General features: G+C 37.6%; 3 protein-coding genes across 9 annotated transcripts in view; 2 read left to right on the top strand and 1 right to left on the bottom strand.

The window, feature by feature from the left end:
* The window catches only part of ptgs1 (prostaglandin-endoperoxide synthase 1), a 58,966-nt gene that overhangs the window by 6,206 nt on the left and 29,346 nt on the right, over positions 1-23,414 (bottom strand). For 3 of the 7 annotated variants that reach the window (XM_077520780.1, XM_077520783.1, XM_077520784.1), the window contains 10 exons: positions 22,033-22,230; positions 21,554-21,771; positions 18,924-19,044; positions 14,976-15,400; positions 14,044-14,123; positions 13,386-13,525; positions 6,364-6,514; positions 600-716; positions 288-428; positions 40-183 (listed from right to left, as the gene is read on the bottom strand). In XM_077520780.1, coding sequence (XP_077376906.1) covers positions 40-183; positions 288-428; positions 600-716; positions 6,364-6,514; positions 13,386-13,511 — 679 coding nt within the window. In that variant the 5' untranslated portion in view covers positions 13,512-13,525; positions 14,044-14,123; positions 14,976-15,400; ... (1 more) ...; positions 21,554-21,771; positions 22,033-22,230. Of the gene's footprint in view, positions 1-39; positions 184-287; positions 429-599; positions 717-2,012; positions 2,222-6,363; positions 6,515-10,154; positions 10,323-13,385; positions 13,529-14,043; positions 14,124-14,950; positions 15,401-18,923; positions 19,045-21,553; positions 21,772-22,032; positions 22,231-23,414 lie in introns of those variants that run through there. The other 4 variants (XM_077520781.1, XM_077520782.1, XM_077520785.1 and 1 more) reach the window with 4 other exon arrangements.
* lhx6b (LIM homeobox 6b) lies at positions 6,583-10,095 on the top strand (the record flags this gene model as incomplete). Its single annotated transcript, XM_077521853.1, has 6 exons — positions 6,583-6,734; positions 6,898-7,118; positions 8,234-8,334; positions 8,952-9,047; positions 9,125-9,323; positions 9,467-10,095. Coding segments are annotated over 6 exons (861 nt in total), but the record flags the coding sequence as incomplete, so codon positions are not given.
* On the top strand, positions 13,970-22,299 carry krt1-c5 (keratin, type 1, gene c5). Its single transcript, XM_077520799.1, has 9 exons — positions 13,970-14,117; positions 14,969-15,374; positions 16,983-17,065; positions 17,795-17,951; positions 19,171-19,335; positions 19,593-19,718; positions 21,574-21,791; positions 21,879-21,907; positions 22,014-22,299. Exons 2-9 carry the CDS (start codon positions 14,976-14,978, stop codon positions 22,127-22,129), a joined length of 1,293 nt encoding a protein of 430 aa, XP_077376925.1. The 5' UTR covers positions 13,970-14,117; positions 14,969-14,975; the 3' UTR covers positions 22,130-22,299.

Genomic DNA, 23,414 nt, shown 5'->3' with positions numbered 1-23,414 from the left:
GGTTTATCCTGCCGTCGTCCAAGAAATTGCAAGTCTTGCCTTTGGTTCCCATAGGTAGAGGACAGTCATCTGGGATTGGAGGTAGGATCCGGGTGTAGTAGGAGGTGTTGTGGTAGGACTCCCAGCTGAGGTAGCCATATTTGGTGTTGTAGGTCGGGGGGCTGGGAATGAGGTCACTGCGTGCTTTGGGATGATAAAACATACCATAGACAGAAAATGATCCAACAAACAAACAAGAACTTTCAAGGTCGTATACTGTAGTCTATTCATTAATCTTAAGTGCTCACCAGTCAGCATTAGTCTCATGAGGGTGTCCTGCAAGAACGAGTTGTTGATCAAGTCCCAGAACCACTGGAAATGTGTGAGGAAGTAGTGGGTCATCTCTGGGCTGGGCTTGAGCATGAGCCGAACCCAGGTCCAGAATTCCGCTAAAAAGCAAGAAGAAAATGAGCACAAATTCTCCAGAAGTCTCTTTTTTCCATCCTGTGCCATGTCAAACCCAATTTTCTGTTAGCTACTCAGCCTTTTCCTCCTTTAGCATCCTGTCAACTCATTGTGCGCCCTCACTGAAGGCATCTGTAGAGGACAACTGGACTTACGCTGGGTGCAGTTTTTCCCGTAGAAGCCGGTGCGGGTGCAGTCGCACTCGTAGCTTTCGGCGCCCAATCGCATGCAAACTCCCGAGTTTTGACAAGGGTAGTAGCAACAAGGGTTGACTGCAAAGGAGGAAAGTGGGAGTAATTGAAAATCTGTGTAAGCGCAGGAGCAATATATTTGTATTTTGTTATTTCCTGCCATTAGCTCACATATCGTGGTAAGCTAATGTGGTTTTGGTACTTGATAATCATGTTTCTTTCCTTTAGGGAAACGTGTAATTCGTGTCGTTTGCGGTTACGGATACAGAGACCACACTAATCCATTATTTATACAACTAAAAACTTTAAAATGTAATGAATTGATGGAGTTTAACCGTCTCAAAATAATGTTTAAAGCCCGTCGTGAATTTTTACCAGTTAATATACAAATTAAATTTAAAAAAAATTAAGAGGAACAGATATTTTCTCCAAAACAAAATATAGAACAAAACAAAAAGAATGATGTATTTCAACTCACGGTGTCAGCTTATCAACAATCTGGATTGTAAAACAAAATCATCTCAGTCTATCTGTATTTTTTAAAACTCGACCCAAAGCTCAATTACTGGAAAAATACATATAGCACAAGGATATGCTGATGAATATTTTATAGGATTGTTATATTGAAAGTGTCTTGACCGCTCTGTCATTTATTCTGTGTTGATTTTTGTTGTTGTTGTTGTTGATCAGGGGCAGATAACACAAGTTTTACTTCTTTCTGCCCCTTTTCATTTCTCTTTTTTAAAGGAATGAAATAAATTGAATTGAAAATTGAATTGAATTGAAATGGATGCAATTCAATGTAAGTGGAGGAAGTCTTTGTGCAGCTGAAACTTTCGGATCATCTTCCAGTGAGCTTCCTGTTTTTATTTCTGGAGGTTTTCGCCAGATAATGAACCGCTGCGGCTTTATGGCTTCCTTATTGGCGCTGAACAACAAGCTATAGATAAACACACGCACACGCTACATTACGCAACCCTCCAAGGAGCACAAATGAACGGCTCCAAGTGATTGGTCCATTGAGACATGGCATAAATAAAGTTAATCATGTCAATTTTCATTTTAAATTCGCTTGAATATAGTTAATTTGATTTCTATGTGTTTTCACTCCTCCCTCCCTCACATAAATATACAGTTCATGTCTTGTATATACATTACATGCATAATATATTGCATGAAATACAAGCCTTGTATGAAACTTTTTCTTTAAAATAGATGCTATACTTTGACTCAAGTGCTACAGCAGAAATACTAGAGTTGAAGAATTACAAATGGTAAATGGACTGCAACTTATATAGCGCTTTCTACACAACAAAGAGAATCATTTTCAATATTTAAACATAATTCCAATGATTTCATTGTGTTCAAAAGTCTTACCAGCACCGTTTGAGCTCTCCAGCAGCAGCAAGACGAACAACAGCCATGTGGACAGCTTGCTTAATTCTAAATAGTTTGACATTTTTGTTTTTAATATTATGCAAAATATTAATTTAAATATTAGTTCCTGCTATTTTTTTCAATCTAATAGAGCCATACCGTTCATCATTTGCACACAAATGTAGGATTGCTGTCAAACCAGGACTGATGTTGAGTCATGTCAGACTAAAATGAAAAACACTGATGTCTAATTGGTTTACTGTTTGAAGAGAAGTGGGTGGGGAGACGACTATCTACTTCCTAAATGGAACATGCAAAATAGAAACAAAACATTTATCAAAAATCCTTCAGTTAATTTGTAAAAGATAAAGATGTTTAATGTCCGGTAACGTACTTTAAATGCTACCAAATGCTCTTAGATATATTCTACATATCAACTTGGGTCCATGTTAAGGAATCTGTTGCCACCTACTGGAGGAAGATATAACTACAGGCCTTTGATAAAAGTATTCTATTATGATTTATTATTATTATTATACAAAATTAACTTGAATCTGACAAAAAAATAAACTTGAATCTGACAAAAAAATAATAATATATAAAAATTCTATGAAAAATTCATAGATTCATGGATTCAAATCAACTGAAATATTGCAAGCCGTTTATTATTTTAATATTGCCGTTTATGGCTTTTTTTTTTTTTTTTTTTTTTTACATGGTCTGAGGAAATGTTCTAATATTTTAAGATAGGATATTTGAGTTTTCTTAAGCTGTAAACCATAATCAGCAATATTAACATAATAAAAAGCTTGCAATATTTCAGTTGATTTGTAATGAATCCAGAATGTATTGTATTTTTGCTTATTTAATTGCTTTACAGAAAATAATGGACTTTATCTCAATATTCAGACAGTCCTGTATATTCTTTTAATATGCAGCTAATATAAATAACTTGTGGCTAAGCATCGAGGACTGTAAAAATACTGCACCCATCAAGGTTATTTTAGTTAACTAAAACTAACGAAAAAACTAAAATTAAAAAAATAAAAACGTAAATGCTTTAAAAAAAAAAACGAAAACTAACTGAAACTACATTTTATTTTATGTTTACAAAACTAACTATAATTATAGCAAAAATGTCTGTTTTTGTCTTTGGCTATTAATTTAATGCATGAGTCTTTGGGGATGATTTTAAATTTGATTTATAGAAGATTTTTTTTTTTTTTTAATTGTCCGGAATAAAGACGTTTAAAAGTGTGTCGCACAGAAGCGACGTCATCTAGCAGCCAAAGCACCTTTCAGATGACGTCGCTCCCATGGTGTTTTTTAAAATACCGTTCACAAGTAATACACATAATATATATATATATATTAGGGGTGTGAATTGCCTAGTACCTGACGATTCGATTCGTATCACGATTCACAGGTCACGATTCGATTCGATACCGATTAATCCCGATACGAATTTATAAGTCGATTGTTGCGATTTTTTTTCATTCAAATTTAGAAAATACTAATCAGTAAGCTTGTAGAGTGTAAGATTTATATGAAAATGTATTATTTATTTATCTGAAATTGCAGTCTTATAGAGGTTGTAATCTGTTTCATGTTTGAACAGCATTGAAATAAAATATTAAGGCTTAATGTTCCGTTCATATAACATTCTTCCATGCTCAAGGTGTGAATCCTAACCCGAAGTCAGACGTTTTGTTGAATATTTTTCCATTAAAAATGGAAGTTTAAAAATCGATTCACACACACACACACACACACACACACACACACACACACAAAAAATGATGATAAGACGTTGAATCGGTAAGACTACCGAATGAACAATTCTGAGCTCTTTATAAAAAAAAAATAAATAAAAAAAAAACAAAAAAAAAAACGATTTTTTTTATTGAATCGATTCGAGAATCGCGCGATGTAGTATCGCGATATATCGCCGAATCGATTTTTTTAAACACCCCTATTATATATATATATATATATATATATATATATATATATATATATATATATATATATATATATATATACACACATATATAAAACTAATACTGAAACTAACTAAAACGAAGCATTTATTAAATATCTAAAACCAATAAAAACTAACAGAGCCACCATGAAAACTAATTAAAACTAACTAAATTAAAAAAAAAAAAAAACTCAAAACAAAATCAAAACTAACTTTGAATGAAAAATCCCAAAACTATGATATCCCTGGCACCCATTTGTAAATGGCAGAAAAATCACAGATATCAAAATGTTCTCCTTGGGTGTGGGGTTGGTCAGGGAGGTGGCCAGAGTGACAATAGGCCATTGCCACCAGAACACCGAGAACCCCTCAACTTTCCGATTTCTTTCCCTGTTGACATATTTTGTGTGTGAATGCAGCTATAATGACACGCAAAAAAAAAGTGTGACAATCAGGCGCTTTTCATGCGCCACTATTGTCTCCTGTCAATGGCTCAATCTGCATTTGCAGCCACTTCACTTTTACGCATTAAAGTGCACATTCAATGATGAAATGAGCTATTAACGTTTTTGTTTTTTTTGTCCCCCCTCCTTGATTGGCACATGAAATTGACACTCTCCTTTCAATCCATCGCTAATTGCACGCACATTTTCTCTTTTAATCGATCAGATTTTTGCGTCTAATTGCGTGAAATTGTGTTCAGCGGGATTTAAATGCATCGGCGGGAGTGTATTTTTTAGTTATCAGTTTTAGGAGGACCCGGAAATATAATGTGCAAAGAGAGCTGCGCGGTCCGTGCATTATTACTGAGAGGTGGACAGCCTACGAAAGACAAAACATGGTGAGTCGCTTTGCTTTTTAAAGATTTACATGCATAATAATTCACAAACAAGATAGAATTCATCTTTAGAGAAGCAGAAAATACTTGTTAAGTTAAAAAATAAAGTATGTGCTGTAGAAAGTTAATTTTAAAGCCCAAATTAAAATGTTGTCCATTAAAGAACATGCTAAAAATATATTTAAATAGCAAAGATCTACATAGATATAAAATGGAAAATGTATATCTGTTTATGAAAGAAAAGAAAAATTTACAGCCCCCAAATCATGCACTTAGTAGTAATAAATAGCCACAAAGGGCATTTTGTCAAAAAAACAATTGAACAAAGCCTAAATTAATCCATGAAATATATGTGACTATACATTTTAAATCTTAAAATCAAACCCATGTATGTAAAGCAAAAAATGCTAAAATCACGTATATTTTAGTTAGATTTTTACAAATTGTGTGAAGTATATGTGTTCACTAAATCAATCAATTAATCAATCAATAAAAGTAGAGAATGGATATATTTAATTCAAAAGATCTAAAGCTGGGAATTGTATGCAAAATACAAAATATGAGGAACAATTATAAATTTTGTTTATATTTCACTCTTTGCATTTTATTTATTTATTTTTTTTCCATTTGGTGGTGTGGGACATTTTAAAACCAAATTTCCATTGATTTTATAGTAATAAATACTGTATCATATTGATCTTAGACATAATGCCGGATCATTATTTTCTAATACATTTTTAATAGAAGATTTCTTCAGTTATTTATAGTATATTTAATTTTCATGTTTTTTAAAATACATTTTATATTTATTAATTTTATAACATTTTAGACAAAGTGTATAAATTATTTGTATATTGCTTTTTAAGCTATAATTGATTGTAATTTTTAATATAAATCTATACATTTTGAATACATATCTAAAATACATTCAGCAAAGTATGACATGTTTTACGATGGTGTATTTATACGGATTTGAGAAAATAATTGATTATTGATGATTTATATGCACATTTTCTAAACTACATATTTTAGGAAATATTGTACATAAATGAATTATAGATCATTGATACATTTCATAAATATTAATTTCTTAAAATAATTTATTGAGTTTTTAAGTTTTATATTTGTTATAATAATGTAAAAAAAAAAAAAATGTTTTGTTGTATAAAAATATCTAAAAAAAAAATAATTGATTACCTACAATACACTTATTAATACATATAGGTTCTACCTACTCAGTGGGCCGAGGGGTAGAGTGTCCACCCTACGACTGGGAGGTCGTGGGTTCAGTCCCCGGGCGGGTCATACCAAAGATGACAAAAATGAGACACATTTTCCTCCCTCTTTGACACTCAGCATTAAAGGTTGGAATTGGGGGTTAGACCACCAAATGATTTCATGATTTCATTTTTTTTTTTTTTTTTTTACAAAATAAAGTTAATGTTTAGAGAAAATAAACTAGAATCTATGATTTCATTCAGCATTAATACACAAATGTACTATATACGGTATTTCAACACACACACACACACCTCTGGATAGTCCAAGCGGGAGGTGAAGAAGGAGGCTCGGGTGCACAACCCCCCGCAGGCCGCCTGTCTTTGCTCTCCTCCGGCGGCCGAGAAGCTTCAGCAGCAGCTGCATCTGTGCGCCAGCTGCGGCGCGGACATCCACGACCGATACCTGCTCAAGGTACACACACACACACACACGCACACCCAAACAAGTAATCTTTTATCCATTTCACCTGAAATAAACATTTTTTTGTGTGTGTGTTTAAGGTAAACGAGCATCACTGGCATTTGGGCTGCTTGGAGTGCTCCGTGTGCAGGACTTCACTGCGCCAGCAGAGCAGTTGCTACGTGAAGAACAAACAGGTCTACTGCAGGCTCGACTACTTCAGGTAAGGCAAAAATAAACAAACTACAGCAGGGATACTTATTTGTAAGATAAAATTTACACCAAAAAATAAAAAATAGCAACGACTAACTGCAAGAGCTAAAGTTGGGGCACTCGTAATTCAAGGTACCACAATGTTGAATTCACGGTGTTCCCTTGCTGTGTAGCAGGTTTGGCACTCAGTGCACCCAGTGCGGCCGTCAGGTGTACGCCAGCGACTGGGTTCGGCGGGCGCGGGGCAGCGTTTACCACTTGGCCTGTTTCGCCTGCTTTTCCTGCAAACGCCAGCTGTCCACGGGCGAAGAGTTTGGCCTGGTGGAGGGCAGGGTGCTATGCCGCGCCCACTACGACGCCGTTCTGGACAACCTACACAGGGCCGCCCAAAACGGTACGATTCGGAAAAGGTAGTAGACAGTAGTGTTAATTTTATCAGGCATTTTTAAATTTAGTCCAGTTTCAAGTACGCTTGTTAGTTTCAATCAAATTTAGTCAACCTCATCCCATTTTTATTTAGTCAACTTTTAGTCGACTTTAAATTGGCATTTTAGTCTTTATTTTAGTCCAAGAAGACCTGATTTTAGTTGTCTAGTTTTAGTCAACAAAAACTGTCAACGTGTTAGTCTAGCTTTAGTCAGGACAATCATTTTACCCATATTTTATATATATATATATATATATATATATATATATATATATATATATTGTCAGCAGATAATGATGAGCATTTATCTATCTAAAACTATTTCACATAAAGTTTTCTCACATCTTTTTTGATGAAAAACAACTTTGCACACAATTACATGCTTCATGCTACGAGCTAGTAAGTTAGCCAGCATTAGTTAGCGGTCGGATTAACATTATTGTTGGAATGTTAGAGACGTTGGATTAATGTTAGGTTAATTAACTATAATTTACTTCTTTCTTTTTGTTTTTTTAACCTTTCACCATGAATCCACCTCCTGTCTGTCCCATGTGCTTATGAATGTTGCACTTGCTAGCTGCTAGCTGTAGTTTTTAAAGGGGTTGTATCACTGTGTCACATGACAGTGACATATTAGAAGAGACAGGATTTTACAAAATCACATCATTTTCATCTCATTTTTGTTCATGAACTAATATGTCCACAGTTTTTATTAAGTAAAGTACATTTTTTTTCTTGGTTTCATTAGTCAGCGAAGATGCATACTGATTAAGTGCCAGTTATTTTTTTTATTTATTTTTATTGATGAGAGTTTTAGTCTAGTCTAGTTTTCATCCGATGAAAAATGTGTTGACGAAAATATTTTTGTTTAGTTTTCGTTGACGAAATTAACACTACTAGACAGCTTAAAATGCTATGGCTAGCATGAGAAGCTAATGTAGTAACCTACAATCCTACTCAGTGTTCTTCTTACCAACTCCCCAACAGCCCCAAACAATCTCAATCAAAGTCAAACGTAGTAAAACATCCCGAGCGTATAGCGGCTAGTACGAGAAGCTAACGTAGCAGTCTACACCTTTCAGGAACTGGTCTGACCCTGGAAGGGGCTCTGCCCTCCGACCAGGACAGCCAGCCTAAGCCTGCCAAGAGGGCGCGGACGTCATTCACAGCCGAGCAGCTGCAGGTAGGTGGCGCTATAGACCTGACCATAGACTGCATGGTAGACCATTAACCTGACTGTAAACCAAAAACTTGATCACAGAACATAGGGTTTATCGTATACGTTAAACCTGACCATAGATTTCACCATAGACCATAAACTTGACCGTAGACCATAAACTCTAGCATAGAAATAAACCTGATCACAGGCAATAAACTTGACAATAGATTATTATCTTGACCATAGACGTGACTATGACCTGATCATAGACTGTAAATTAGACCAAAGACTTGGCCATAGACCATCAACTTGCGCATAGTTTTGACTATACACGATTAACCCGACCACAGACAAAAAACTAGGCAGTGCATTGAACTGATCTGGACAGTTTTTGTTGCCTAAAATGATGTTTCACCTCTCATCAGCGCAAGCTTCATCAGTTCAAGCAACCAGGATTAGCCTCAGGCTACTGTTCTGGTTCTGGTCTAGTCTCACTCAAGCTAGTGCAGTTCTAGCTAGGCCTAGCATAAAATAAAGCCTGCTTGGATGAGAGGTGATACCTATTTAAGACAAGCAGAACATGACCTGAGCAGGAAATGACCTGGATGACTAAGTATATTCATAAAGTCTGTATGGTGCAGGTGATGCAGAGCCAGTTTGCCAAGGAAAACAACCCGGATGCGCTGACGCTGCAAAAACTGGCGGACGTAACCGGACTGAGTCGGCGGGTCATACAGGTACAAACCGTCTGAAAAGATTAAAAATCTCAATGAATTAATTGAATGGACTTGACAATATATGCGGATTGCTGCAGGTTTGGTTCCAGAATTGTCGTGCTCGCTACAAGAAGCAACTTCCTTTTCCTCCTCCTGCCACTAGTGGATTCCTCTGCCAGAGTTTCTCAGTGGCCAGTATGTCCTCCTCTTCCACCTCTCTGCATGAAGACCACAGCCCGTTCTCCTCCTTTACCAGGCCAGAGAGAAGTCTACTAGCCCGGCACGGATACCTGGACAGTAAGATATTTGATTCAACTACCTTTACCTACCGTCTAACAAACATCCTGGCTAGCTTACCTATCTACATAAACCACCCAACCAACTAACCCATCCTATTCAACCTAAAATGGAGACTGATTAGCGTCACCTTCTTGCTGCAGGTCATGGCTTCTCGGCAGTTGCAGCTTCACCAGGACACTTGAACCAACCTGGCACCGCAAAACCTCTACCGCAAATGCCCATCAGTCGGTGAAATCCTCTAACATACACACTAGCAGTCAAAGGTTGGAAGAGCAGCGCCACTGATGCCCCCCTCAACACTCCAGACGAGAGATGACGATAATGTGGGCCAGCGTGTCGGAAGCAGATGAAAAGTCCGACTGCAGTTCTTTCTAAAGTGTTTTGACATAACAGAGACTTTACAAATAGGTCTCAGAAAATTAAATGTCTACTTCCTTCATCGTTTTTCTTTTTGTATTGTTAATGAGCACATACGCAACTTTTAACGTCTTCTGTCTTTGTGTTATTGTGACAAAATGGACCCAAAATAGCACGTTGTGTCAACTAAATGGTTGCTTGTACATTCTGATGTAAACAGATATTGAATAAAGAGGAGGCTCTCTTGAAAGGTGAAGAGAAAACATGCACATTACCCACCACCAATTTTGGGTGATCGATACATCTAATGGTCATTGATTGGACAATTTATTACGACTCTTGCCATAAAGGATCTATACCGACTGACAGTGAACAGTAGGTTTTAAATTACTGTGCTATTTTATTTTACATAATTTTCTTAATTTTTTTATTGCATCATGAAAAATAAACATATACATTAAATAAGCTCACCTTGTTTGTAATTCCAGAAAAGTAGCCTGACTGATGTCACTCTTTGAAACTCTGTGCTGTAATCATCAGTCACAATTAGCGCCACGCTAACGTCAGCACAAAAGCGGCCATCTTGCCGAGAAGAGGAACGCTGATCTTCTCCACGCAATTTTGGGCCACCTGCCAGCACTACACGGCACAAAACAAAATCAGCGTCGGAGCATCAAACGCTGAAAACCAGCATTTAAGGCTCAGGATCTTCCCCGCGCTACTGAATAAACCCCTGATTGCACACTAATCACATTCATTATATGATAAAAAAAAAAAAACCGAACTGTGCCGTCAACTTTTTTTTTTTTTTTTTTTACTTGTTTACTTGATCGATTTATTTCTTTTGTTAAAGGTGGCTGCTGTCATGAATGACATAACTGCCTAACTGATTAATTCATTCATTATATCACATATGGCTGCAGTTGTGCCTTGAGATACAAGTGCCCTGCCTTGACCGACGAATTTTTCAAGATATCAGCCTGGCCGACTTACTGTCTTGAGGTAAGAACAGAAATCTGGGATACGACTGAGCGTGCGTCAGACCCCCCTCCCCACAGATTCTGCTGCAAACGTTACACAGCCGCCTGCTATCACTCTATAGCAGGGGTGTCAAACATAAGGCCCGCGGGCCGGATCAGGCCCGCAAAGGGGTTTAATCCGGCCCGCGAGATAATTTTGTAAAGTTAAAAAAAAAAAAAAAAAAAAATTGTAATGGCGGACTAATTAATCAGCCAACCATGATCAAAATATATAAAAGTTGTAACCTCACAAGCAGTCCTCAGATGAGCCTGGATGTCATTATTTTACACACAAGTTAAAGTTGCGGTTTGTTTAATTATTATTATTATTATTATTATTATTTTATTTTTCTTAATCATAGACCGACAAACGTGTTAAATACGACACAAATTAAATTACTGGTAACACAAACAGATATGACAGCATTAGCGTCTAATGTCATTAACTGTGCCATGCGATGCATTCTGGGAACAATATATATGCACAACAGGTAGATTTAACACGTCCAGAATTCAGTGTTGCCACGTTCCATTTGCATTTGTATTATTTTTTGGGACAATATGATTACAGTTGAGCTCCGTAATTTAGGACTGGCACAAAAACAGCGAAAATCTGCATATAATTGACAGCAATCATTTTTAAGTTATATACCGTTATTTTACTGATATGGCCCACTTGGTAACATATTTTCCTCCATGTGGCCCCTGAGCAAACATGAGTTTGACACCCCTGCTCTATAGTATGATACGTTAAAAAAAATCTGATCAATAACATGAATAATTCACATATGCTAGACACAGAATTCTTTATTACACAAAAATCGAAAAATAACTAAAAAAAACCCCACACCATTAAGTTTATACCGGTAACTGTCTTCTTTTAACAAATCTGTGGTGTAGTGTCTTTACGCACAAGGGGGCAGTATTTGCACAGTACATCCTGCTCCGTGAAAATGAAATAGTCTTGAATTTTAGCTCCTTATGTCCCACCTTTATCAGCCAACATTTCCTCATGAAGTAGTTTGCTTGTTACCGTTTTCTTTGGTCTTGTCATTTTCAGAGAGTACCAGGTATTAAATGTAAGGCATCTTTATTTTTATTTTTTATTTTTTAAATATATTTTAATAATAAATTGTAATCAAGGGTTCTGTTTATTTACCTGAATATTTAATGCAGTGTGGGCACTTTAAGAGGTAAGTTGGAAAGGGGAAATGCTTGAAGAGGATTCTCATTTTTATTTGGTGTCGAGTATTTAGTTGCTCTGACTAACTCAAGTCAAGAATAGAAGAAATGTGTGTGGAAGGGATCGAGTATAATGGAAGTTACTGTATGTGAGTCACTGAACCAGGTCAGTCAGTCACGGTCATACAATCTCTTCCCTGGAGACTCTACATGGGTATCACACACTTTTTTTTTTCACTGTACTCTCACGCCAAGTGTAAAAAAACAAAAAAAAAAAAAAAAAAAAAAAGGTATTTTAGGTTGTACATACACATTTTTAATTTATTGCATCTTCTGATGGGAAAATAACACAATAAATGAAAATAGACGTCTCAGGAGGCGACCATTTTGCCACTTGCTGTCAACTGAAAATGACATCTAACAACCAATCAGGGTTCACTTGTTTCTGTAGCTAAGCAGTGATCATTAATTACATAAATACTTTTAGTTAATTTATGAAATACATTCAAAAAGAGTGCATTTAATATATTAAGTACAAGAAATGTTTTTTTCCATAAATGATATTAGCTTATTCCCTCTCATGTTGTTAAATACAGTAAATTATATGCAAAAGATTATTGCTAAATCCAGTATGGTAAATCCCTTTTGTGATGGGGGATAGCTTACAGGAAGTGTAAGTCAATATGGGCTGAACACACAAGAGTCAACATGGCTGCGTGATTGCTTCGTGCAGGCAAAACCTGCTCTCCACTTCAGGCTGGGGAACGCCCTTTCATTTCTCAGGGGTCTTTGCTTTCTCCTCATTCTTTGGCGCCTTTGTTGCCGTGGCCAGGGTTCCGCTTCTCACATCCCCATCGTGCAGGGACATTGTTGGACAAGTACTTTGCTACCATACTTAAAGTGATTTTACTTGAGTATTTAATTTGGATCCCTTTTTACTTTGACTCCCTATGTTTGACAACCGAGCAGACATCTGTACTTTCTACGTATGTTGTTAAAAGAGGCTTGTTACTTTTTTTTTTCAATCTCAGCGGATGCCACGTTTAAAATAAATAAATAAATTAATTAATTAAGAGTAGCTCAACTTAAGAGTGCCTCAACTTGAGTTTCTGGAGTTTGAAGCAGCTGTTTGTCGATTTTTGTCTCTATGTTGCAAGGGAGCTTTAGAGACCTTGCCGCTCTGGTGAAAATGGAAATAATTTTCATTATAAAATATATTTTAAATACCCTACAAATAGACATACTGTAAATGCATAGAAAATCTCATTCAATTTTATCTAAACTATTTTTTTTTTTTACTATTTTTTAATAACTTAAGTTTGATAAGAATACATTTTTACTTTTTTATTAGTTAATGAACATTTTCAATTTAATATAAATAGAAAGTGAGCCTATCAAAACATGTTTTAATTATTGTAATCCTATTTAGCTTTAGCATAATGCTAAAACATAATTTGAACTCAGTGCAGCAACACATTTAGACATTCAATACAATACTCACAGTGATATACTTTATCCTCTGCGAGGAGCTGAGAATAGGTGGGATGTCTATACTGTATAGAAGTCCATGTACAGTGCTGTATATTCCTCCATCTCTCAGACTGCCCCTAGTGGCCGAGGCAGGCATCAGCAAAACGTACACTGAAGTAAATGAGAAAATGTGACAAAAGAAGGTTAATTCTACATAATGATGCCATTACTGTGCAGTATATATTTATAAGGTGCAATTGGTGATATTTTTAGCATTTAAAAAAAAAAAAACAACAACACAACAAATGTTTTTGTTGTTTTTTGGGGGAAGAAGGAATGGATTAAAATCATTTCCATTTATTTCTATGGTGAAACAAGATTTGTATCTATACTTCTACTTAAGTACAGAGTACGTTTGCCATTTAGGTTACCAGTACCAGTTCGGAGGCAAAGTAGACCACACGTGTGCATCGCTTCCATCTCGAAATGCTTTCCGCAAATTTCAATCCAGTTTTAATTTAATTCACGTTTTTCCCGTCTACCAATCAACTACTTTTACAGGTTGCATTTAGGTAAGCAACTTTTTCCACCTCGAGGGTGTCGTGTTGCCTCATCTTCCTCCTCCTCCTCTTCCTCATAAGTCTCCACCCTTTAGGGACAGAGAGGCGATTCCGTGCAGCCACACTCACCTGCACAGCCCCGGTTCCCACGGCCAGGACACTTTCGGGAAAACGGCCAGCAGATCCGCAGCACCAGCAGTCACGTAAGTCTGGCAAATTGACAATAATGGGATTTGAAGTAACAGAAATACAGTAGTATATTAAGAGTGATTTTTAGAGTAATATACTGTGCAGGGTGGGTTACAAGTTGGTGTATATATATATATATATATATATATATATATATATATATATATATATATATATATATATATATATATATTTTTTTTTTTTTTTTTTATGTGACTAAACTTAAGGGCTTCAAAATAAGTTATCAAGCTCCTTTATGTTTCAAAGTAAGGTTTGAAAATAGAGTTTCAAGCCAAGGTTAGTGTTTCACAGCAACATTTTAAGATTAAGATTAAGTTAGCACAAAGGTTTGAAAGTAGGTTTTAAAAACAGGGGTTCAAGCCATTTTAATGTTAAAAAAAATAGGGTCTCAAGGCAAGTGTTAGAGTTTCACAGAAGAATTAGGGTTTCATAGTAAGGTTTCAAGACAGGAGGACAGCTTCGAAACAGTTTCAATCTAGGAATAGGGTTTGTAGTTAGGGTTTCTAGCCTGGGTTCAGGTTTCAAGTAGGGTTTCAAGCAGTGGCTATGGTTTCAAGTCAGTGTTAGGGTTTCAAAGTACGGTTTCAAGAATAGGGTTTCATGCTATGGTTAGAGTTTTAAAGCAAGGTTTCAACAAAAGTTCGGGTTTTTAGTCTGGGTTTTGATTTTCTGTTTCAAATCATGTTTTGAATCCAAGTTTATGGTTTCAAAGTAGGGTTTAAAAATAGTTTTCGAGGCAAGTGTTAGGGTTTCATAAATCTTGGGTTAAGTTTGAAAAATGGAGTTTGCACACAAGTGTTATTGAAAGTAAAGGCAAAGTAGTAACTCTGGGCTGTTTGTGTAGAAATCACATGAGGATGGCGTCAACGCTGTCCATGCGCAGCTACTCGACGCGCCAGCCGTCCTTCTCCAGCGTGTCGGTGAGGGACGGCGCCCGGGGCGGCGGTCGCTCCAAAGCCGCCGCGTCCACGGCCGGCACCTTTTCGCTGTCCCGCTCGATATCGGTGGGCAACGGGCTCCAACTGCTGGGGGCCAGCCTGTCCCTGAACGGGCTGGGTGCGGGGGCCAGCGAGAAGGAGACCATGCGGGGTCTGAACGACCGTCTGGCCAACTACCTGGACAAGGTCCACTCCCTGGAGAAGTCCAACGCCGAGCTGGAGCTGAAAATCAAACAGCTAATGGCGGAGAGGCAGCCCAAGGGACACGACGTGGACAACATGATGGCTCAGGCGCACGCCATCGGACAGGAGGTCAGGCAGGCCCTTGGACGGTGCCCCTGGGGAAACAACACAAAATGGGGACAAAACATAACTACCAGTCTCACCCACGTACTAAACAGCCCATCAATGTACCTACCAACCTACCTACCCATCGATCGACCTACTTATCCATTAATCTTCCAAACAACGTTCTTAACCATCTGTCTAGCTTCCTGCCCACCTATCTCCCTACCCACCTATTCTCCCATGTACTGTATCTACCTACCTAACAAACCATGCATTTACCTAACAACCTCTCTACCTACTTCGCTACCTACCCATCGATCTACCTACCTACTGTACCTACTCATCAATCTACCTAACGACTTATCTGTCTAGCTTCCTCCCCACCCACCTACTATGCACTCTATCTACCTACCTTCCTAGTTAGTTACCAATACAGTATATATCTACTTATCTACCAACCCATGTATCTGCTAACCTACTGATCCAACTACCTATATACCTACAATCAATCTCGCAAACTATCTACTTACATATATATCAAGCTATCTACCAAACTACCTGCTTGCCAACCTTACCAATCTACCTACCAGGCTATCTATCTCTATCACTACCTACCTACCTATCTACCTACCTACCTACCTACGTACGTATATATTTACGTACCTACCAACCTTGTAGCTACCTAACAACCTTTTTAACTACCTGTACCTACCCGTGTACGAGTCTACCTACCTACCTAGCCTTCTACCTTCCCACCAAAGTATTTATTTCCGTACCTACTAACCCATGTAGCTACCTACCTACCTACCTACCTACCTACCTACCTACCTACCTACCTACCTACCTACCTACCCGTGTACCAGTCTACATACCTACCTACTAACCCAAGTATTTATTTACATACCTACCAACCCATGTATCTACCTAACAACCTTTTTAACTGCCTACCTACCTTCTAACCCAGGTATTTATTTACATACCTACCAACCCATGTAGCTACCGAACATTTTTAACTACCTGTACCTACCCGTGTACGAGTCTACCTACCTACCTAGCCTTCTACCTTCCCACCCAAGTATTTATTTACGTACCTACTAACCCATGTAGCTACCTAACAACCTTTTTAACTACCTACCTACCTACCTACCAACCCTAGTATTTATTTACATACCTACCAACCCATGTATCTACCTAACAACCTTTTTAACTGCCTACCTACCTTCTAACCCAGGTATTTATTTACATACCTACCAACCCATGTAGCTACCTAACAACATTTTTAACTACCTACCTACCCGTGTACCAGTCTACTACCTACTAACCCAAATATTTATTTACATACTTACCAACCCATGTAGCTACCTAACAACCTTTTGAACTACCTACCTACCCGTGTACCAGTCTACCTACCTACCTACCTACCTACCTACCAACGAGTACCATTACAATATTTGATAAGAGTGATCTCAAACCTACACCAATGCAAAAAAAAAATAATCTAATTTGGATCAGCACCAAATGCATAAACATTAAATAAATTATATATCATCCAGATTTGCACAAAAAGTGTTCTTCATGTTGCCAACTTTCTTGGCGCAGGTAACAAATCATTCTAACCCATGTCTCCCTCAGGTGAGAAAGAGAACACTTGAGAATGCCCGCATCATGCTGGAGATCGACAACGCCAAGCTGGCGGCCGACGACTTCAGGGTCAAGTGAGACACGCACACACGCACAAACACGCGCTGCAGTCGTCGTCTTCACACGGGAGCGCCAGATTGCCAAGCGACGTGAATTAACGACTTTTCCGCCAGTGTGCGAAATGACAGCGGCAGAGTGCGACCATTTGAAACATTCCATTACGTGTGCAAAATTGTACAGGAAGTGGGCCATTTTCTTTGGAGCAGCCATTTTAAGTGATGTGGTCATAGCATGGCATGAGTATTTTTTTGTAATATTTTATTCATTTTTTTTTTTTTTTTTAAAGGCACACTCTTCCGTTTGCACTCAGGAAAATGCACTACATAAATACAGGATGTATACACATGACCCCCCTCCCCCAGTTTTTTTTTGTTGCCATTTTGTGTTTGTTTTGTCAACAGCGGGAAGTTTCTGTGGACAGACAGTTGTTTTCCCCTCCAGCCAATCGTAGAGCAGGGAGAGGCGGGGGGGGGGGGGGGGGGGGGGGGGAATTGGGGTTGTGGTCGCAGACAGGGCTGGGCGAATTTGTCGGCTGCATGATGTCACTCCCATGGCAACTTGACAGCACGCACAGATTTTTTTTTTCACTCACTCACTCACTCACTCACTCACTCACTCACTCACTCGTTACTACATACATACAGTACAATATGGTTCTTTTGCTCCAGTCATACAATTGGCATACTGTATATTAATATGGAATCTGTTCAAGTATCACTATTGCGACGTTTCTGTCTGTCTAGGTGGGAGGCGGAGGTTGTCTTGTGTCAGTCGGTAGAGCGCGACTGCCAGGCCCTGAGGCGAGCCAAGTCCGACCACGACCAGATCATCTCCACGCTGAGAGGGGACCTGGATAGCCTCAAGGAGGAGCTCTACTTCCTCAAAAAGAACCACGATGAGGTCAGACTTTTGGATTGTTTGGAATTTTTATGGATTCAATCTCCCGGCACTTCTCCATGATACTTTACCACTGTTTATTGAATATGTATTAATGATGATGATATAAATGGGATTATTAAGAAATGAAAGTTAAAATGAGTTCTCTCATGCTAGAATGTATCCATGGCATTAGTGTTCGGAGCTATTGTGGTTACTGGGCATCTTAAAATTGTTTCTCAGAGTGCTAGTGTACAGTATGTCTCCTTTTGGTCATTACCATCTATAAGGAACCATAAAATGCATTAGATTGACTTTGCAATCTCTGACTTGCCAAGAGGATGTCCATTTAGTACAAATACGTGTGGGCCATTGGCGTAGTGGTTGTAAAAGCATCCCCTCGTGTTTATTTTTGCTATCGGTGACACAGCTGGCACTGTTTGGACAGAGGTGAAGCCTTAAAAAAAAACATCAGCCACAGCTTCAAGTAGGGAAAGTAGACACACAATGCAAGAATAACCGCTTGGTGGCCAATCAGCCTCCAGCATGTAAGGCCAGAAAACATAATGTAGTAGTGCAAACTACTTAAGTGAAACGTCGGTATATGATGCACACCAAATGCTCTGTTGTTGTTGTTTTAAATAATTTCATATATTAATTGATTATATATTCAACATATTTTGTGCTTATCCCAAAAGTCATCTTACAATCTTACCTTTAAACAAATATGGCTTATGTAACAGATGACACGCATGGCTGTGTGTAGAGATAAAAGCTTTATTTTTTTTAATTAAGAGCTATATTTTTTTGTTTTTTTTTTAGAAAACTTGTAAAGTTACAAGATCATGAAGTTAATTGATGACATCATTGATATTTTTCTGCGCAGCACAGTGGTACACAACCTTTTTCACACCGACCAGTTTCATGTAAAGATATATTATTATATATTTCGGCATGTTAACAAATAAAAAAATAATAATTATGAAAAATACTGACCATTATGCTGAATTTAGTTTCGTTGTATTGCCTGTCAGTCCTGATGTATCACTTCAACATGCAGTACCTCCTTGAGACCAATTACTATTAGGCCAGGGTTTTGGCGCCATCGTGCAGTGTTCTAGAAAGACATAAAATATGCAAATATTTTTCACAAGTAACAGAGAATTGTTTAAAAAAAATCTAAAGTGCAAAATTTGAATTGATCAGAATTGGCTGATGGGCATTCGTTCACGTTTTTATTCAGGAAAAAAGCTCCCTGAAGGTCCGGCTGGCCAACGAGCAGGTGAACGTGGAGGTGGACGCTGCCCAGGGCCCGGATTTGGGCGCCATCATGGCCGAGCTGCGGGTCCAGTATGAGGGCATCGCACGCAAGAACAAGGAGGAGGCCGAGGCCTGGTACCTCAAGAAGGTCAGTCGGTTTGGAGTAAATGGAAGTGATTGTTTTTTGTTTTTTTCCCCCTCAATATAGTGATTACAATTTAACATGTATTATTTTTTTAACAAAGACAATAAATAAATTAATCTGTATTCCAATAAATATCAGACTCATATATACGTGTTTTGTTTTACAGATTAGGCTCACGCTAAAATATACAAATAAAACCATGTATTAATATGAAAGATCAGTTTATTTATCTACTTCAATTATTGTGCGTATGTGTGTAGCTGGATGCTGTGCAGTCGGAGGTAAAGGAGAGCAACGAGGCGCTCCGAAGCGCCCAAAGCGAGCTGAGCGAGAGGCGACGTTTCCTGCAGGCACTTGAGGTGGAACTTGACAGTCTTCGCAAGCAGGTAACTGTCCCTATTAATCCCACAAAAATTGATCCCAGCCCTAATTTACTGATACAAAAATGAGCACAGTGCAAACCCAACGGTGGCATTTAAATGGCCTTTTCTGAGCTATTTGTCGCACCGTAAAATGTACTCAGCTGCATGGTGACATTCATTGCGCTATAATCAATCATTGTGACAAGTTAGATACTGGAGTTATAAAAGGCGAACGGTGACATACACACCTTGCAAACAATTAAGAGTAGTACAGTCGTGATGCATGGAGACTCATACAGTCGATGAGTAGTGTTTGCTCAGCACACACACACGGACCTTATTAATCACAATGATATCATGGTGTTGGCAGTTGGTGCCTTGTCTGTTTACTGAGAGGCAGGGTTATTATAGTTTTGGAATTTTCATTTTAGTTTGTTTTTATTTCGTTTTGAGTTTTAGTTTTTTAAATTTAGTTAGTTTTAATTAGTTTTCAGGGTGGTTCTGTTAGTTTGTATTAGCTTCAGTTATTTAATAAACGTCTAGCCTTAGTTTAGTTTTAGTTAGATTCATTATTCATTTTATTTTATTTATTTATTTATTTTTATTTATTTTTAACGAGTATTACTTGTGCGCAATATTTAAAAAACTCCATGGGAGCGACGTCATCTGAAGGTGCTTTTCTATTGGCTGCTGCTAAATGATGTCACTTCTGGGTGACACACTTTCAAACGTCCTTATTCTGGTTAATATCAAAATAAATCGACTTAAAATTGCATTTAAAATCACCCCCTAAAGGCTCAAGCTTTAAATTAATTACCAAAGACTAAAACAAAGGACATTTTTGTTATAATTATAGACGAAGGATTTATGCGATAATTATAGTTTTAGTTAATTTTGTAAACATAAAATGTAGTTTTCGTTTTTTTTTAAAAAGCATTTTCGTTTTTATTTTATTTCATGAACGAAATTGTTTTTGAATTTTAATTTTATCTTTTTCGTTAGTTTTAGTTAACTAAAATAACCTTGCTGAGAGGTCACTGCATGGTGAACATTCACAGTGACTCATAGGGCTCTGTACTGTATTTGTGCCTTATGCCAAGTCTGGCATAAGGAGGCATCGAAATCTGCGCATGGGCAGACTTGACTAAGTTTTGGTATTTTTGCATACCCACGCAAGCCGGTGTCGGTGTCAGACGTGATAGGGCTGCCAGACTGTATCGGGGTCGCCTGCAGATGACGTCACTCTATAGGACTGTCCGGATATTGTGGTTCATTTACAATTGTTCAAAATAACAAAGTGTATGGAATAAAATTGTAAAAACGTAAATAAACCTAAAAATATAAAAGCATGATACTTTAAGAGTTAAAAAAAAAAAAAAAAAAAAAATAGATTGAAGAGCCTTCACGCTTACTGGTGACGTCAGTACAGCAGCTCTAATGAAGTCAGCTTCGTTTTTTAGCTCTTCAGAGCTAAACAGTCTTAATTATAATAGGAACAGGTTAACAATCTAAACTGACAATATTTGTCACATCTGAGACAGTAATTTTGTGTATTTATCATTTAGTCAATCTATTTTATTATTCATTCAATATATTTTGCGTTTATATTCTTAGGTTTATTTACATGTTTACAATTTCAGTCTGTATATCTTGTTATTTAAATCACATCTTTCATATTTTCTTTCCAATGTTTGACGTCAACGGGATAATTTCCAGCCAATCCCGTAGCGGGACGCTTTCGTTCGGCGACCCCGATACGATCTGGCAGCCCGATCACATCTTACACCGACATCAGTCCAGCGTGGCGAATTTAACCCACGAGTAGCACGGCTTCACTGCCTGCTAATACAAACTATTACCTGGCTTGTGTGTTTCCCAGGTGTGCGTTCTGGATGGCAACCTGGCAGAGACGGGCCACAAGTACGCGGTGGAGATGGAGCGCTTGCAGGCGACGCTGGTGCAGCTGGAGGACGAGCTGTCGCAGCTGCGCCTGGACATGCAGCGCCACAAGACCGACTACGAGCAGCTACTGCGCATCAAGCAGAACCTGGAGATGGAGATCGCCACTTACAGGAAGCTGCTGGAGGGAGAGGAGATGTAAGGACGCTTTCACTGTCGTGGCGTGAGGGAGAGGTGATGGGGAAAAAACAAAAACTGGTTCTGACTGAGTTTCTTGTCATGCAGGGTGAAAGAAATCGCCCCACCTCCGAAAAGTAAGTCCCCAAATTTTTAGAATTGTTTTGTATGAAAACACAGAATGAAAGAAATGTCATAAAACGAATTAAGCTAAACAAGTTGTTTCCACCCCCCCCTCCCCAGAAGACCCCGACGTGCGCACCAGGAAGATCGTCAAGGTGGTCACTCAGACGATGGTCAACGGCAAAGTGGTGGACGAGTCCAGCGAGGTGGAGCAGATTGAGGAGCGTAAAAAATGAGCAAATGTGGAGTCGATCGACGTAGCCTGAAAAACGTGCCTTCCTGGTCCATGGATGACGCTTCAAGAAAACTTTCTTTGTTGGAATGGTTGTGCCTTAATCTAATACAAAAGGAAAACTGCAATTAAATAGAAATTGAATCATGATGTAACAATAATTAAAGCCAAGCAGCGATGAGTCAATTTCATGAATTTGTTGAATTTGTTTTTGTTTTTTTGTTTTTGTTTTTTTTTTTGGGGGGGGGGGGGGGTGGTTGGGTCCTGTTGTCGTAGATATAAGGGCGAAACATTGTTGAAAAATAAACACATTTTGATTTTTGGCCCCCTCCCCCTCAATATTTTGATTTAAATTTAATGTGATTTTAGTTTTGACAAACAAGCAATAAATCTGTATTACAGCAAACAACATAATTTATTATACATAAATGTTTTGTTCTTATAGATTATGCTAACATAAAAGCGTATGAACAATTAATATTAACTTTTCTTTTGCAATTAAGGGCTATAAATAAACTTGACTTGAATTAACGATAGTTGATTCATAAATGTGACTTGTTAACTTATTAAACACTTCGAATTGATTTGAGTATATTGGGTTACTTATTTTACCCAAAATTGGGTTAATTATTTTTGACTCACGCACACGCGTGTCTTTTACCAGTGTCTTTTTTTCTTTCTTTCTTAGGTATATCTATTAAGTAGAGTGTGAGTACCTTTGCCACATCTTTCTTCAAGTCGCATTATTTATTTTTTGTTAGGTTTTAGACCAGTACATTTAGCAGGAAGAGTTTAACCAGATGTTAAATGCAAAAAATCATTTTAAAATTCTAATTAGGTAGTCATATACCGCCACCTGGTGGACAAGATTATTACTAACTTTTTTCATACACAGTAATCATTCGTACAGTATAGATTCTTTTAATTTTACTAGAGTATATTATATTTTTAATTTTACTACTGTATTTAAAAAAAATAATTCAAAACATAAAAAAATATATAATTCTCTCGATAAATTGAAGATTAGTACTTTTTATAACGTCAACAAGCAGTGTAACATTTTATGTATAGTATTTACAACAACAACAAAAAATCTTAAATTTTAGCTCTGTTATTAAGGAAATCCTAAAACGCAGCAGACGGAGGAGTGACAATCGTCTCGTGATATCTTGGATGGTCATCGATTTCAGGCTGTTTTTTGCCACGTGGATAAAAGGTAACATAACTACAAAATTGGTTAAGTTGTAGTGTTAAAATGTTGTATCTACATATTTTAGTGGTTGATAAAA

The sequence above is a fragment of the Festucalex cinctus genome, chromosome 5 (assembly GCF_051991245.1).
Source record: "Festucalex cinctus isolate MCC-2025b chromosome 5, RoL_Fcin_1.0, whole genome shotgun sequence".
In the NCBI taxonomy this organism is placed as follows: domain Eukaryota; kingdom Metazoa; phylum Chordata; class Actinopteri; order Syngnathiformes; family Syngnathidae; genus Festucalex; species Festucalex cinctus.
This window is presented reverse-complemented; position numbering and strand designations above follow the sequence as displayed.